We start from the raw sequence: 17,757 nt of genomic DNA, 5'->3' as shown, positions 1-17,757 counted from the left end.
TCAATATTAAATAACCTTTAATGATTTAGAGTTACAAAATTCACAGTCATTCTATCAAGTTTTTGGTAAAGTGATAGTTTACAGACTTGTATTCAATGATCTTGATAAAAAAATGCTATATGTTTTTAGTATCAAAACACATATCAGTTTAGGGTCTGTATCTTTGATTTCAACTCCTTCAGGACAAATCAGAGAATATTCATTTCAATAGTTTGTTGTTGCATAATATAAAATCCCCTCTAGTTGTATTCACCAATCCAGCATGGTAACAATACATATTTTTTAAAATAAAATATACATAAATAAACTATTAAATCTAAACTTATTCAAACACCGAGTTACTACTTGCAAGCTCCTGATCTTCAAATGCGGCAAGGGAAGAAAACTATACAATGGGAAAATGCAAGAACATTATTAAAAGCCCACAAAATGCCATTGTCCTGCTTACTGCATTTTAAAATCCAGTCTTCAGATGACAATGTATTCACAAATCCCACACCCACTTTTCTCAAAACTAATTTCTTTGGCATTTGATTCTTTAAACAAAATCTGAACATGACAGAATATCGTCTAAGGATTTTCTGTATAAGGATCATTTGTACTTTAGGGATTCACACAGACATTGTTTCTACAAACTTATACTGTACTCCTACTATTGTGTTTCAAATATATTTTTTCCATTTAATTACATTTTTGTACAGATGTCTGTATAACCCACCATTACATTAGGTTTTTTTTAGCACTACTCAGTGCTACGAAGATCCCATTTTACAAAGTTTGTATTAAATACAAAATACATATTTCATTTCTGTATCTCTGTGGCCATGTTAACCATCATCTTGTGGAACTGGCTTGGTACAGAATAGAGTAACAATTATACAATGTTCTTAACACAGTTTAGTATTGCTGTGGGAACAATCAAACAAATACACCCCAGTTGCATGTACTTATCAAAACACTGACTTAAAATGAAAAATATATCTTCCTTATTTAGCCCAATGTAGATTCTGGGACTACTGGCAATGTCACATGTACTTCAATGTACTGAAATACCTGTTTCAAGACATGGCTTTCAGATGCCATTTCTGGTTGCAGGTACTGCCTTCACAACAGTTTACACATCTAGGACGGTAAATATTGTAGTTCTAGAAAAAAAAAAATCTCAGTGCTTAACAAGTACATATATTTAGAAACATATTGCTAGATGTAAACAAATATATTGTTTTCCTTCACCAAAGAAAACCTGCACCCTGTAAGTCACAATCAAGTCTCAACCATCAATATTTTTATACAAGGATTGCCAAAATAAAAAAAAAATTTAAAAAACCACACAAGTTTATGCATACATTGCTAGTGCTGTTAATCAAATGAAACAGTGCCTTCTGTAGCAAGGGTCTCCGTGTTATTTCATTGAATAAACATACAAAAACAAAACAAGAGCAAAATCATTAGTTGATAAAACAAACACAGAATAATGAAGAAAAGCTGCTTTACCATAGAAAGTGTATGGAACTAATAAACAAATTTGGCAAAGATGTTTGAGTGTGAAAAACTATTTGTACATATGAATGTCATGCACGTTAACTTGCATTTATATTTATACATTACTCACAAAGAGTTATCAAGAAGCTGTATGGTTGGACACCAGTTGTACCGACTCATTTCCACTCCTGCATGTCATTTTAAAGCATACAGTCTTTCAATAAAACTGCTAATGCTACAACTGCTTTACATTAACACGTTTATATATATTACCTCTGAAATCAAGTTACTGAATATAGTCAGTATGATGATTTTTTTAAATTGGAACTGTCCAATGTAACCGTTATTATACCTTTGATAAAAATGTACCTGGCAAGTTTCTCCTTCCAAAATATTGCACGGGTGTATTGGGAGCAACTTGCTCCCCTCTTGTCAAACAGTGCAACAGGATCAGTGCCCAAACGAACAGCTCAGAAAATGGAACAATACCATACAACAAAACAGCAGCAGCAATCACCATTAACACAGACACACTATGGGGTAGTTGTACTAAAGTGTTGTGTCTGTTGCAATCGTTGCAAACCAGAAGGATGTGTAGCGTGAAATGTACTAAACAAACGCAACGCTGTTTGCATCATTTTAACGAATGCTTTGCAGTCGCAGTTATTTGCGCTTTAGCCTTAAATGAATATGTAATTCTGGGCGTTCATGCAGAAATTCGCAAAAACAGGGTGGAGATGAGAGTGCAAATGAGAGATCAAAAATATTATAATGAGATGTACTAAAGCTGCGGGCAATTGCGACACTTACAATTGCATCAATTTGTTAAGAACTTTTGAAAGCATGTTTTAAACAGTCACAATTTTTGCTGGCATTTCCCAGTCCACTTTTTCTCTTGCGTTGCCAGTTGTGCTTGATGCATTTTTGAGGTGAACATCCAAGTACCTAATTTTCACTAAAGTCAGGGTGTACTTATAAGCCTTAAACAAATTTCTGTGACATTTCTTGTTTTCCCAGGGTGTTGGGAGCAATAGAATGCACACATGTGCCACTAACCCCTCCAGCTCATTCTAAGCATCTGTATAGGACAGCAGTGGCCAATACATGGATCGCGATCCACGGGTGGATTTTCGGTGGCTCTCGGGACAAATCAAAACAAGCACTAGCATACAACAGTTTTTGTTTCAGCTGACGGGCAGAGCCTTCTGTGTTGTCCAACAATAGCACAGATGAAAATATCCCAACAGTTTCTGCATAGACTAACAAAATGCTTGTGTGAGCGTACATTTTAATTTAGGCGCACATATGGGACTAGAAATTCCTAAAGGTTGACTATAAACAATAAACGTGATTTATTTTTTCAGATGAAAAGTATAAAACAAAAGAAAAAAACTCAGTCGAATCTAAACTCATAGCTCAATTGTAATGTATACTGGGAATGTAGTTAATCATACATTAAAAACTACAAATCCCATACCTCGCCAATTGCACTGCTTTATCAGTGCGATGGCTACTCGTTTTCAGACAGTTTGTCAACAAAGATGAAGAAAATAACAAATTCATAGATGTCGGCGTCTTTACAAAAAATTAGCAATGCAGGCATGTCAGAAGATGAAAGTGAACAGGGAACTTCGACTTAGTTACAGCGTGTTCACAGTTGTAAAATTCAAGTTCAACCAACAGTGGCTAAAAGATTTCCCCAGGCTTAAAAGTTTGACTTAAAAAAAAAAAAAAAAAAAAAAAAGATATCCATGTTTTTACACGTTTTATCAGGATGCAGGGGAACTGATGGGCAGGCAAGACTACATTTTTAACAGGGAGCCAGAAGTTCAAAACATGAATAGATATTAAACACAGTGCTTCAATGTGCGGAAAGGCAGACCATCCCGCTACCATAAACAGGCAAGCAGCACATTCTGAGGAACATGCTACCAGCACATTCTGAGGAACATGCTAAACTTCAAAAAAACTAAGTTGGAATGTTAAAAAAAAAAAAAAAAAGAATTATGTATTTTTTATTTTTTTTTTTAAACAAATTTGTATCAGGATTGAGGCATTTCCTACAACTAACATAATTTCTATTATCAATGTGGTGCCTTTAATATGAAATAAGAGTGTGAGAATTAAAGCAATAAATGCATGTATTTAGAAGGCGGCCAATATGTATTGTATCTGCTTACTTTAAATTACTTATCTTGGCAATTCCATAAATTTAAACCTGCTGGTTTGCCCTACAGTAGTTCCAGCTTTGGAATTTTGGACTGTATTTATATTTGAAGAGGCAAAAAGGAGATTTAGCATACTTAAATGACTCATATGTTTCTCTTCAATATATATTTTTATATGGTAGGTCAGTGCCAGTGTGGGTTATTTAAAGTCTGATAAAAAAGTAGTTACAAACCACAGAGTATAAAAAAGTTATTGCGTCTAAGAAGTTAGCATAGATTTTAAACCTATTTCACTCTCGCTATAAAGCTTTGGATGATGAAAGCAAGTCAATGGAATGTCTGTATGTAAGACAAGTATCATATTAAAAAAAAAAAAACTAAAAAATAAGTAACTCAAAGCATCCTGTAAGCTACCATTTTAAAGTTAGCTTATTTTAGATGCAAAGCTGCACTTTTTTTTTTTTTTTTTTTTTACAGTTGTACCTTCAGAAAACCACAGCTGAAAAAGACCATACATGGGTAGAAAACAGAAAATGTCCCATAAAAGACTGGAAACCCTGCCCATTAAATATCCCTTCCAAAAGGAAAAATGCTGGGTAGTAATTTAAAAATTAACTGCTGAACAAAGATGCACCAGCCTGTCAATTCAGTGTTTTGTAAAGAACACAAATAATGTTCAATGCAAATGGAAAGTATGTCTTCCTCTGGAATGTTCTGCACTGTAAACTTTACTCAAGAAAAAAAAAATATATATATATATGAATGTTTCTTAAAAAGCACACCCTGGACTTTGCATTTTTATATTTGGTCAAGTACTGTTCCCTTGCTCTTGTTCAAATAATAACATGGCAAGCTGAGAGCGCGAGCCAAGGCCCTCTAGATTGCTTTGTACACATCGGTGGTAGATCTCCTCACCAAGTCGAGGATTACAGACCTTGTGTCTGTATTTTTGGTGTAATGCAGGTTCAATTGCTCGGAAGACATGAAGGTTGGAATACTTGATGAACATGTCATAGACATCAAGGGCTTCCAAGATCTCCTCATTCTCCTGTACATCAGTGACCATCTTTGTTCTTGCTGCCATATAATCAGAATTATAGAAACATGCCTCATCAAAGACATCTCGGTCAAAGTGGCCAGCATCTCTGATCAGGTCTATAGTGGGAGGAGGCTGTTGGTTGTGATAAGCAATATCAAGGTTGTAGTCTTGGAAATGGATTGGAAAAAAGACCTGCCAGTTGTTAATAGTGTTCATGCGGCAGCGGTTGAGGAATTCAGAATTGACATTGGTGTTGACATTTGCCACAAAGAACAAAGTGTCTACTGGGTGCTTCTTAGAGATGATGTCCATGATCTTAATTTGAGAAGGGGCTTCAGTTTTAACACTGATCCACGGTATCTTTGTTACAGGGTATTTGCGTTCATATGCTGTAATCTTGGCTTTAACATTTGCAAAAATGTCATTTTGGTTGACCTGCTGAGCCTGAAAAGGGTCATATATGAACAAGAAAGACAAAATAGCATTTTCGCTCATCTCAAAGAAATTAGTGGCATATACTTCAAGAAACTGGTTCACGTAATCACGATCATGAACAGTCACTGCCAGAATTATGTGAACTCGGGTAGCTTCTGTCACATAAGGCATAGGAATAATCTCAACGTCGCTCAAGGGCCGTACAAGGTGGACACGCTTAGTAATGGAACGGCTTCGTCCCTTCTGGTTCACAACCTCAAGCTGAAGGTCTAAGGTGTACTCCATGCCACGTGTTGGGTCAAAACGCCTGTAGCCATTAATAAGCTGATGTTTCTTCAGATGAAGCACTGGCTTATATTTTTTGTTCAGTTCCCCCATTGCTATCTCAATAACATTTGTGACATCTGCTTTGTCAATCCCCTGAAGCTCACATTTTGGGGAACCATCTTTGCAGGTGTAAACCTGGTCTTCTGTGAAATACTCCCATCGAAGAACTTCAAACCGGGTTTTTGGCTCGAATGGTGGATTGATACCAATAGGCCAATGGGCACTTCGATTTCCATCAAACGCAACCTCACTGGTGTTTTTGATTTCAGCCTATGGACAAAAGAGAAGCATTTAAATAAATAAGTTGAACAAATGTATGCAGTGAGTTGAAAGAGCTGGATGTCAATTTCTGAAAGAAAATGATTATAACTGGTTTCTTCAAACCCCACTCAGAATCTCAGAAAATCCTCTCATATATACACAGAAAAGAGTATTAATGATCTGTGTGACTAGCGATCCATTCAATTTTATTGACCTGTGCAAGGTACACTGGAGACCGAGTGTTCAGTCATCTAGGATAACACATCTCGACTTCATAAAAAGTCAGTGATGCAAGACATCATGTGAAATTGTGTAGTAAACAAACTATACATATACAGATTTCTGTCATAACACACTATTTATTTATTTTATTTTTTTAATAGATGCCGCAGGTGTCAAAAATTAAAGTGGGGTTAAGGGTAATCAGCAGCTGTATCAGTAATACTTCAAGTTTATATTTCCTCCTCAGTATGAAAGGAAATAAAATTCCCAACCTTAACCTTTTTCAGCATTTCAGGTTTTATTGTTGGTAATTGGTATACATTGGCTTGTCTGCAGTATGTGCAATTGGAGAATGGTTATTTCTGTTCAGGTCATAATGTAAGGGCCTTTTAGAATATGTGATCAGGAAAAGACATGATGCTCTGAAAGTCATAAATCTAGTTGGTGGCAAAAAAGTAAATTCAGTCACTGTGACAGGTAGAACCCTGTTGCTGGTTCTTGTGTGGATGTGTGCAGCTGGGATGCTTAACAGGAGACGTGTTGCTAGGCAACCAATTGAGCAGGTAGGAGTGGGACATCTCAATTTTAGTGAGACTAGCGTTCGCCTTGTGTGGCAAACTTATTTTTAGTTTTGTTTTCTTTATTAAATCTGACACTACGGCTACCACTGATGGTACCCTAGTAGCAACACCTGTGTTAAATAAATCTGTGCAGCGTGTTAACACCCAGTGCTCTGTGTCCGACTTATTATTGAATGATGACCCACGTGCACAACACCTCCCCCTGTTACAGTGACATACAGAAAACTTACCTGTAACTTCTCAATTTCTTCATAAGTCCTCTGCAGTTCAATTTCAGTGAAGTATTTGTGCAATCTGTACATCTGTGCTGGATCTAATACAGGGTGAACAGTGAATGCATTCTTGAACCGTATGTCTTCCTCCTTATTTGGGTCTGAATTTTTGCCCATCTCAAACCGTTGGTAGTGAAGTCCCTAAGAAATTGAGGAAAGGGTTTAGGATTCAGCATTTACATAACACTGCAAATATAAAGTCACCACCTCAAATGGTCTCTGCGATATGAGGTATCAGCAGTGTGGCAGCTTTGTAAAATTGCTTCCACAATTCCAAAGACAATTACACAATAATAAGTTTAGACAAGATTCTTTCTGTACTGTCAATCATGTCAGGTATTTAGCATAGTACCATGGGATCTCAGATGTTGAAAGGCCAGTTGATTACCAAATTCAAGAGACCTTAAAATGCAAAGAAACAGAATGCAAAACACATTATAAGCAGCTACAGAAGCAAACTACTAAGGAGAATGTCTAATAGTCCAGTAGAGGTTGACAGAAAAATGATTTTTTAATGTCTAGACTGTGGCTTTAGGAGATGAATAGACTATGTATGAGGAAACAGAGAAATGTTCAATATATTATATAATGCATGGTACAGCTTTAACTTAAAATAAAAAGTTACAAATAGAGAGAAAACCTTATTCAGAATTAATGGTTTTATGCCATGATGATTCATATGGAAGTGGTGATGTGGAGACATTCAGTACAGCTGTTCAATACACTATATCAATATGCTGTCTCCAATGAGTAGTGTTACATTGTTCTAAAAAAAGATTTCTCCACGTTATCCAAACTTAATTTTGTGTAAAGACAATCAAGAATGTACCTTAAAGTAAATATAGGTAGGTGACCCTGGCTGGAATCTTTTCTATAATTCTACAGGCTCTCTTTCACTAATTGAATGTGAAGTGGTTAAGCATCTGCAGCAGAGTGTGGTTCAGTGGGATGCTGGGTGTTCCCTTGAACTTCCCTTTCAACAATGAAGTGCTGTCATTGATGCCAAGCCAAACAATCAATAAAAAAAACCCAGAGCACCTCTATGTTGTGTACTGACTGACTTGATTTCTCTAAAAGATTTTAACCTGCCGAGCATTTATGGTACCATGCATGATGTCTAATAAAGGACATGTGTGCGTGAATCTAAGAACTGGAACTCTCTTACACAAAGTTTATGGGAAAGTGAATCAGACAAAAATAATGCTTTATAAAAAACTCAAAATGTACGGTAATATGCTATCCTAGGGTTCTGCGCATGGGTTAAGGTTAGTATGACTGGTTAATACAGTATACAAGAATCACACGTTTTGGTTAGAGGGGGACATTCATCAGGTTCCTAGTAGCTGATTGATCTCAGAGATTCTGCCTCAACAACATGACTAGGTAGCCAATTCTAATCCCTCACCGCTCTCTGTGTGAAGAAGTGCCTCCTTCCCTCTGTCCTAAGTCAATCCTAATCTCCACTTAATTTCTAACTGTGTCCTCTGGTCCTAGTTTCAGTTCTGTGCTTAAAGTAATGGTTTACTTTAACTCCTTTAAAGATTTTAAAGATTTTAATGTCAACTCCTTTTAAGATTTTAAAGACTTTAATCATGCCCCCCCAGGGTCTTCTTTGTTCCGTGGTAAAAAAATGCAGTTCTTTCAGCCTTTTTTCATCAGGCCCTTAAGACCTGGGATTAATCGGGTTGCTCTTTGGGTTCTCTCCAGGTCCACAATGTCCCTTTGTTGCTGCGGTGACCAGAACTGGACAAAGTATTCCAAGTGTAATCCCACCACTGCATTACACAACCTCATCATAACCTCCTTGGACTTGTACTCCACACTTTTGGCTATGTACCCAAGCATTCTGTTTGCCTTTTTGATTGCTTCCCCACACTGTGTGGTTGCTGACAGTGATGAATCCATTACAACACGAGGTCTTTCTCTTGGCATGCCTGTTCTACTTCTACCCCTCTCCTCCCCATTTGGTATTTGGATCTTACATTTTTGTGACAGACATGTAACAGTTTACAGAACATTTCATGACACTGAATTTAATTAGCCCAGTTTGAGGCTCCACTTTAAAATTAGAAGAAAAAAAAAATGCATTCCACTCTAGGCAAGTTGATTACTTCCTGTTTGGCGAGGTGTTTTCGGTCACAGGCCACTCATTATTGCTTGCGGTTTCTTGCTAAAGCAGCTCATTTAAATTTTGTTCTGACCCAGACCTATACTGAGATAAGAATTTTAATGCATCTGGCAGGTAGCGTTTGTCATTAAGAGCAAGAATAACTGGTCAACAGTGTTCCAATGGAAACTTGTATTTCAGCATTGCCTAAATACCACCAATGCAGTAGGACAGGCATACCAGCAGAATAAATGTTTGACTCCAGGTCAGATTTGGTTCAAATCCACATACTAGATTTGGATGGAATACAGCCACAAAAATACAGTTTCCTGTAAAAGTTACATTACACAAATGAATTTGTGATATCTGGCATTTTCTGTTTTATTACTAATTCCTATTTGCTTAAAATCAGCAAACTATGTGGCTACTATAAAAATGTGAACAGAACACTGTACCATTATTTAAACTCTTATGTAGACAAATTGTAACCTTATTTGTTAAATTTACTTAGGACATACAAATAATAAATGTAGCTTGGCAGCAGCACTGGTCTTTACAAACCTGAAAAATTGCACTACAGACCATAAAACAATGGTTTTAATGGCTGATTTAGCTTAGTAATGCTATTGCATTGTCCTGTCTTTCTGACTGCAGCATAGACAAACTGAATGCATTGGTGAAGTAGACATAGCCAACTCTTACAGATTTGTGGACTACCCCTTCTGCGTTCTGTTCCGTAACTGCATATTAAGTTACGAATAAAAAACAGGTTTGTGGAATTAAAAACTTCTATAACAAATTATAAGAGAGAAGCAGAACAAGTTTGTCATTTACCATATTACCTTCAGAGCTGAAAAAGGGAGAGTAGAAAAAAAAAAAGTTTACTACTGTGAGGCCCCAGGTTGCTTCTTAAATACACTTTTTTTTTTTTAAGACTGTAGAGATCTGTGCCAATTTAAACTTTAAAACGTAAAGCTCAGATGTGCTAGATGCCAGATCCATAGGTGCCTAAACTGAAGCAATGTACAGCGATATGCACAAATAAAAGTTTAGAATTCAATTTTAAGATAAATACATCATGTATTTATTTAATACTGCTAAGATTTCAATGCTTTATTTAAACTATTAAAAGCTGCAAAGGTATATGGAACTCTATGCAGTTGATGAGGAGTGGAGTAATATCTGCAACCCTAAACAATGGAAATTTGTTTAAGTGGACTAGATACACTTTTTTGATGGTATGCTATTAAACATCTTTCTCTTTCTAATTTCTTATTTTACACTCTCCAGGCCCTTCAGATGATTCTGATTCTTCTAACCACATTTTGCTGTTTTGGACTTATGACATGCAGGGATAAAAGTCAAATATATAACTTATGAGCTAAAATACACAGGTGAGGTTACCTGTCTTCAGTTTGTTTAATTTAAAAATCAGTTGATGAATGAGGCAGGTGTAATCACCAGCCCCACATCTCAACTATTAATATGCATTACTGTACACCTGCAAAAACGCACCTCAATATTGGAATTAAAGCTTTATAACCACAGTACTTAAAACTGCTGGAGAGAAACTGTATAAAATAAATACATTTGGGATAATAATAAACACCCTTATGCATCATGTATTAGGATCTTTTCATTATTTATCAAACTCTTATCAAATGTGTAACAGTACTGAAGTATTAGCTGGTGTGGCCGATCTGTGCTGAGCCTCAGCTATCACTATCACCTTAGGCTGCTGACACACGATCTCCATGCTTGAGCCCTGCTTGTAATTTCACAGTGTTTTATTGACTGTTAAACACGCTCAGGAGAGCAGAGCGGAGTAAACATTCAGCCCTGTGTGTGTGCAGTACCACAGAGGTGAGCCTGTATCATAACCCCTACCAACTTTTTACTAAATCCGATGTTGCAAGACGGAAAGGGACACAAGCTTCCCAGCGGTGCATTTTATTTGCTATGTTCTTGGAGCCAGTCCTCCCCACCCCCACAGCTAAGTGACGAGGAAACTGTAAAATAAGGCACTGTTTTAATGATGTTTAGGTATTGGCTCTTGAGTATGCTGGTTTCCTGCTGAAACTGGAGCCCACAGGCAATAAAATAGAAGCTTGTTGTAGAGAAATTAAAAAGGGTACCTCACAAAATGATGTAGTATTCAGTTTTTTTTTTTTTTTTAATGGTTATGGGCAATTTATTGGGGCTACAACATTAAGTACCGCTACTGCAATGGCACATTTTCCACACACATAGTGGTGCCAGAGGAAAAAAGAAAAACATTAAGTATTGTAAATGGAAAAGGTTTCCATGCTGATATTGATATGGTTGTATCCTAAAACTACTAATTATTTTGTCAGTTTGAAGTATCCCAGAATGCAATTGTTGACGGAATAATAGGATTGTTATTTATATAATTGAAAAGGTACTGCAGTTCTAAAAAAAAACAAAAAAAAAAAAAACAAACACACTTTAGGAACAAAATGCAGACAAACAGGGATTAACCTGCAATACCACTGTATTTCTCCGAAACGGAACGTACCCCTGCAGGGTATTCAATTGATCTAAAAACAGTCACACATTTAGATCTACCACTGTTAGATCCCTGCAACTCTAAACTCCATCCTCTAGACTTTTAATTAACTCGGTCATCTGGGTGCTTGTCCTCCACAGATAGTGCAGGCTATTTAAAGGTTCTTCCACAATCGTTGGAAATATTTGTCTACATTACACTCTAGTCTCAGAGTGCTTTGGTGCTGTAATGGACATAGAATGCAGCTGTCAAGACATCACTGCGAGTTAGCTTGATAATAGTAATTGTTGCATTATTAAAATACTCAAAATCATCCTTAGGTAATCTCCAACAGTTGCCATCTGCAGTGTTTGAAGGAATCCTGTTTAATTACTGTATCTTCTAGCTAAAATGATCCAGCATGGGACATGACAGATTACTGATGAAGAGGGTAACCATTGCTTCGCTTCTTGATTCCCACCAAGGCTATAAGTTTTCAGAAAAACAAAACAAAACAAACAAAAAAAAAAACACACAACACAATGTATGACATACTGTGAACACATAATCTAAAAGATACCAAGTTGTACCTAGAGTGTGGTATTTAAAATATTTGCATATCCTGACTTAAACATTATCAAGTGAAGAACCAAAAGCAAGGAAGTATGAAAATGAATTTTAAACTACTGCTTAGAATTCCGTTAAAAGGTCTTTATCTGATATAAAAACATTTCAGAATTATCAGTGTACAGTAGTTTGTTTCCTTCATAAGCACTTCATTCACTGCTTTGCTTGTCAGATAAGGATGACCTTCAGGTTTGCTTAACTCATTTCAAACCCTATTACAAACCTTGGATGCAGAACTGTCAGTTCCTTTATTTCAGTATCTTACCGTTGTTAGATAAACCCAAGATTAGTAGGCAGATTTCCTGTGGAAAGGTCAATTAAAAGAAAAAAAGAGAAAGAACACACAAAACACATGTATTCAAATTTGAAGCAATTCTGATTTCCTCACAGAAAACTTTGCAACAATTAGCCCTCCACCCACAAAAAAACAAAACTGAAGTCTCCCAAAACAACCAGAAGTAAATAAATAAATAAAAACAATATTTAAAAAGTCTTCACAAAGAAAATCTTACCTCCTGTTGATCTACGCAGTTTACGTTGCTGTAATCAATTATGCAGCGTCCCAGCCACTCATCGGGCCTACTGCTCAGGATATCATTACGGCAGCTCTCCAAATTTGGCTGCAGTTTGAGGAGCAAAGTCCGCGACAGTAGATAGCCAAACCCACCATAACAGTATCTTCCCTCTGTCTCACCGCCAATGAACTCCTCTGGGCTGCCCATGTACAGATCTGTATGAATACTTAGGTGCCCAACAAGTGATTTGATGCGGTCCGCTTGAATATAGGTGTCATCTTGAACAAAGTAGAACCAGTCATATTCGTTGATGTAATGTTCAAGGACATACCGAATGGTTTGGAACATGTTCCAGATGAGTCGTTCATCGCCATGGGTCACCACAAACATCCCGTGGGGGATTTTTCTGTTTCGCATCCCAGTGAAATAGACAACATTGTCCAAGTGGTGTCTGATGGTTCGGTTTACTGCAACAGCCATGGTGTTCATGGTGTTTTTGGATGTAAGAACCCCAGCAAAAAGTCGTTCCCGGATGCCGAGCTCGGTGCTGATGTATTTTGCCCTGGAATGTAAAAGGATTACAAATGAATTAATACAACAATAACAATAATAAATCAAATACCTATGCATCGAAGCTGACAATCGTTCAATTGTCTTAAAGTTATTGATATTCCTGTTATTTTAGTGATTACGGTAGGGCCTAATATTTGCAGGTAATAGATCAAAAGCTTAACATGCCTGACAAGTGCTTTGGCTCTTAGGTACTCCTCTGAAAATGTATGCTTTCAAAAATGATTATCCCCTTGGGTATACATATTGATTAGGCTCACTTTGAGATCATCTGTTCTGACCAATTTACCCATCCAAAGTAAATTATATATATATATATATATATATATATATATCTATATTTATCAGAAAGCAGTCTAAATAAAAAAAGTTAAAAAAAACACACACACCACATAATATTTGCTGTGGACTGAAGTTAGTTTTGACAAAGCAAAAACATAGACACAACATTCAAGAATTAAATACAAGGACATCAGACACAAAGTAACTCAAAGGTGAACCTAGAAACAAGTTTGCATCTTTGCAGTATTTTCAATGGGCAGTAGGAACACTACTTGTAGCAAACATTTGCGTTTCCCATCACTGGATCTGTTTTGGGGTCTTGGGACTCCCTCTGCCAATTGTGCTGAATCGTGTGGTGGTTTTGTGATGTAAAGAAATCTGCAGCAATTTCTTTGAATTCTGTATAAAAACGTGGGGCATTACATGTAGGTGTTCCATAACAGTAGCAGAAGGCTGTGTTGTCCAGTGGTTAAAGAAAAGAGCTTGTAACCAGGAGGTCCCCTGGTTCAAATCCCACCTCAGCCACTGACTCAATGTGTGACCCTGAGCAAGTCACTTAACCTCTTGGTGCTCCTTCTTTTGGGTGCGACGTAGTTGTAAGTGACTCTGCAGCTGATGCATAGTTCACACACCCTAGTCTCTGTAAGTCGCCTTGGATAAAGCCGTCTGCTAAATAAACAAATAATAATAGCCTTGAAAACAGTGTTGCCAAGTCTCACGAGAAAAAAAAAAAAAAAAAAGCAGCACTGCCTTTCGAAACGAGCCCAACCCTTCAAAGGGGATTAACGCAGGGGGGCCCCCAGTAAAACTCACTATAACTGGTGGATCAAAATATAGCAGTAAATATAGCAAATGTAGCAATAAATAAATATTATTTAATATATTAAGGAATGAATACATTATCCAGGTGTTTGTAAGTATATCAGAATTGTGTCGCTGAAGATCGCTCCGCTATCAAATCAAACAGTACTACGTTTGTTTTCCACAAACTAAAGAGATGCGCGCACCTCGGGGCTCTAATATGCAAATAAGTGATGTGTGATTGGTCAGATGCTAAAAGTGTGAGTTGTTCTTGGAAATGGCTACCTGTGCGAATTCGCTAAACAATACAGTTACTTGCTAAGTTTATTTAGTTTTGAAAAGATATTTGACATGAGAGCATGGAGTCATGGATGTAAATATTTAGTGAGAATATAAACAGTTGGGATTTATTAAATATCTGAAGCAATAGCGCTGCTATCCCACTATTTAAAGAATATTGTATTATTCACTAGTTTACACACGAAACACATCCTAATGTAAAACTTGAAATGTATGTAGGTAATTAACGATAGTTAATTTTTTCAATTAAGTACACATTTTGTTTATTTATGTATTTTTTTTTTAAATCGTTTCTCAGGTCATGTATTATATCGTGTTGTATACATGTATCTTATTTTATCGCTTTTTCCTTTTGAACTTTATTCTGCAGTGGGTCGAGTGTTTTCTAGTAAAATAGTCCTTTAAGGAAAGTTGCAGAGGTTGCCTCCTTTAATAACGATATACGTTGTTTGGAGGTGTTATGGTTCTGCAAATAAAAAAACATTTTTTTTAAGCGCGATGATTGTTATTTAAGTTTTGGTCAGGAGGCCGGTGTGGATTGTTTTTTATATAGGGCTAATGAATGCGGGTTTGTAATCGTTAATATTTTTTCCGAAAGCAGATTTATATAAAATTATTTTAGTTTTTTGTATGTGACAAAATCAAGCAGTTTCATTTAAGTGTAGTTGTGATATTATTATTTGCTTTATATTAATGCAGCAGGTAAACGTAAACGGGGGGTGGGGGGTACTTTGGGGCCCCAAGAAGTCTTTAATCCTCCTCTGAGTGGGTGTGTTTATACAGATTCCATATTTTTAGTACTCATTTTTCTTAGTTGAACTGGCATTATACATTGACACCAATCAATCCTGAAACCCGCGACTTGGCAACTGTGCTTGAAAAACATTACTCTTTAAAGCTAACAAAACAATGTTCAAATGAAGGTCACTACCCAGAGACAGACAGAATGTATTCCATCTCCGTTTAGTCTCTTAATAAAGAAACCAGTGCTGAACAAAAGCTTAACCACAGCCTCCCTCTAAATAAATGTGTGTGAGGGATAAGTTTTACCGTTATACTTTGCAAGTCAGACAAATACTTCATAGAAATGAAATTTTTTAAAAAAAAAAGAGAAAAAGCATATTAAACCTCTCAAAGCTAAAATATATATAGAACTACACAAATAGGCTACACATATCAACCCTCAGTCACTCACAGTAACAAACGTATTGAAAATGAATGCAACAATACTATTAAATTGCCTTTGTCAGCAGGAGCCCAGTAAAGTTTGACCACCAGCTCTAAAAATAATATTTAACAATTACAAAAACCTTTAAAATATATATTTGTAACGGTTGGGCAATGTATTTTTTAAAAAGCTACTTAACTCGGGTAGCTGGCAGTAGTTTTTTAAAACTAGGATTTACTTTAGTAGTTTTAATACAATTTTAAAATTACAGTAAAGCACTGTACTCTTACTAAACTGCAACCTTCTCCGAATTCTGACTCGAGTCTCCGCCCATAACGCTCAGTCTCCCACTGAAACGCCCACAAAAACAAAATTATTTCTCTTTATCCAATGGTCACATAGGAAACCAAAACGTATTAAACGGGCGTCATCACCGTTCCTCTGGGTAATGTAGTTTAGAAACCAATCCTTTAACCTTTCCGCTCCGGTGAACATTCAACCCGTTTGAGGTCTGACTGACTTTCGGCTTGTGTATAAGAACAAATATCAAACTGAAGTAGACCGTATTATACCTTTCTAAAACAGCCGAGAATCTGAAGAGAGAATAATGTTTTAACCCTATGATGAAATATACCCTACGACCACCTAGTTTGAACGTAAAAGAATACGTTTTAAAATGTACTCAAATTATTTTTCTTCAGAAATGTCTCCATAAGTATAATTTAGTGTTCAACCTACCAAATGTTATTTGCAAGTCACACATACATATTATATATATATATATATATATATATATATATATATATATATATATATATATATATATATATATATATATATATATATATATAATTTTAATTATGGAAGCACTGTTATAACTTTCGCTTGTACTCAGAAATATTTTAAACATTGTCTGGAGACACATTAACTTGTTATTTTGCAAGTTTAATATAACTAGTACTAAATGCGACTTTTGCTCATGTTCCGAGGCATCTAAACAGTATCTCAAGAAAACCAGACTGCTAATCAAGTTTAGTGTGATCAATTAACTGATTCCAGTTATACACTCTTATTACAAGTACATATTTTGTATACAGACTAGTCTTACTAGTGTAGACTCTTAACGTGTATACTGTTTACCAGTACATGCTACCACGTAAAGAAGTACATAGTTATATGCAAATGAAATTCCTACAGAGAACAGTCAGACGCAGGATGTTTCTGAGTACTGGTAACTATTTCTGTAGCAGACGGTACGTACAGGTAACAAGCAATACAATTTGATACTCGTGTTACAGTGGGGAAAACGCCATTAGCATCCATCCATTCAATGTCTTTCTTACCTGTAAAAATTTTTTGGTGGAGTTTGTTGTTGAACGGGTTTATATGGCACAATTCTGGGTTCAAAATCCTCCACATTTTCCCCATTTTGCAAGCTGCCCGCAGGAAGAGAGTAGGGGTTTTCATCCACCTCCAACGCAACTTCATCGCGTCGTTTCCAGTCAGGGTTACTGCAGGGCTCCTCAACCCAGGTCACACTTAACAGACTCAAAGTAAACCCCAATGAGATACCAATAACAACCGGCACAATCGGCCTGATCAACGAAATTAACATTGAAACCCGCATTGTTTAGTTCTGCTAATATAAACAGCAAGACACGATCGTCTCCTGTATCTTGAATTGGAGAAAACTAAAATCTCGCAGAATTCTGCAAATGCTGGTTGCAATGGTACCAAACTTATAACACACAGACGACGTAGAACACACGCAAAAGCGTCTGTATCGCTCCAGATTTATTGTAACATTCTTACGTGTCACCCCCGAGCTCCTCCTTCGGATGTGACGTCAGAAAATCCTTCTAGGGACAAGACGCAACCTTTTCATTGCCAAAATAACTCAGAATTGATTACTTTAAACGATGAATAGACACATGATTCTATATGGAAGTCCTGTTTTGGGATACTGTTAAAATATTGGAGAAATACGATATGAATAATAAAATGACTTGATCCCTAAGACGACATTGTGGTAAACAATGAAAGGTGTTATGAAGACTAATCACGTATTTGAATTAAAGCAGCAACACGCTCAAT

At 36.4% G+C, this 17,757-nt stretch overlaps 1 protein-coding gene across 1 annotated transcript; it reads right to left on the bottom strand.

Annotated features, from left to right (window-relative positions):
- On the bottom strand, positions 1-17,464 carry LOC117426570 (chondroitin sulfate synthase 2-like). The gene is made up of 4 exons (XM_034044271.3): positions 17,007-17,464; positions 12,540-13,104; positions 6,746-6,928; positions 1-5,721 (listed from the first exon to the last, which is right to left on the bottom strand). The coding sequence occupies exons 1-4, from the start codon at positions 17,288-17,290 to the stop codon at positions 4,459-4,461; spliced, it is 2,295 nt and encodes a 764-aa protein (XP_033900162.3). The 5' UTR covers positions 17,291-17,464; the 3' UTR covers positions 1-4,458.
- Positions 17,465-17,757: the final 293 nt, after the last annotated feature.

This window comes from Acipenser ruthenus, chromosome 11 (assembly GCF_902713425.1).
Source record: "Acipenser ruthenus chromosome 11, fAciRut3.2 maternal haplotype, whole genome shotgun sequence".
NCBI lineage: Eukaryota > Metazoa > Chordata > Actinopteri > Acipenseriformes > Acipenseridae > Acipenser > Acipenser ruthenus.
Note: the sequence above shows the minus strand (reverse complement) of the source record. Positions and strands in the feature narration are given on the sequence as shown.

Bases quoted from the DNA above. Each gene is read 5' to 3' on its own strand.
- LOC117426570 (XM_034044271.3), bottom strand. From the start codon at position 17,290: ATGCGGGTTTCAATGTTAATTTCGTTGATCAGGCCGATTGTGCCGGTT. The intron at 13,105-17,006 runs GTAAGAAAGACA...TTTACATTCCAG, and splicing joins CCACCAAAAAATTTTTACAG to GGCAAAATACATCAGCACCG. The intron at 6,929-12,539 runs GTAAGATTTTCT...TCAATTTCTTAG, and splicing joins ACTGCGTAGATCAACAGGAG to GGACTTCACTACCAACGGTT.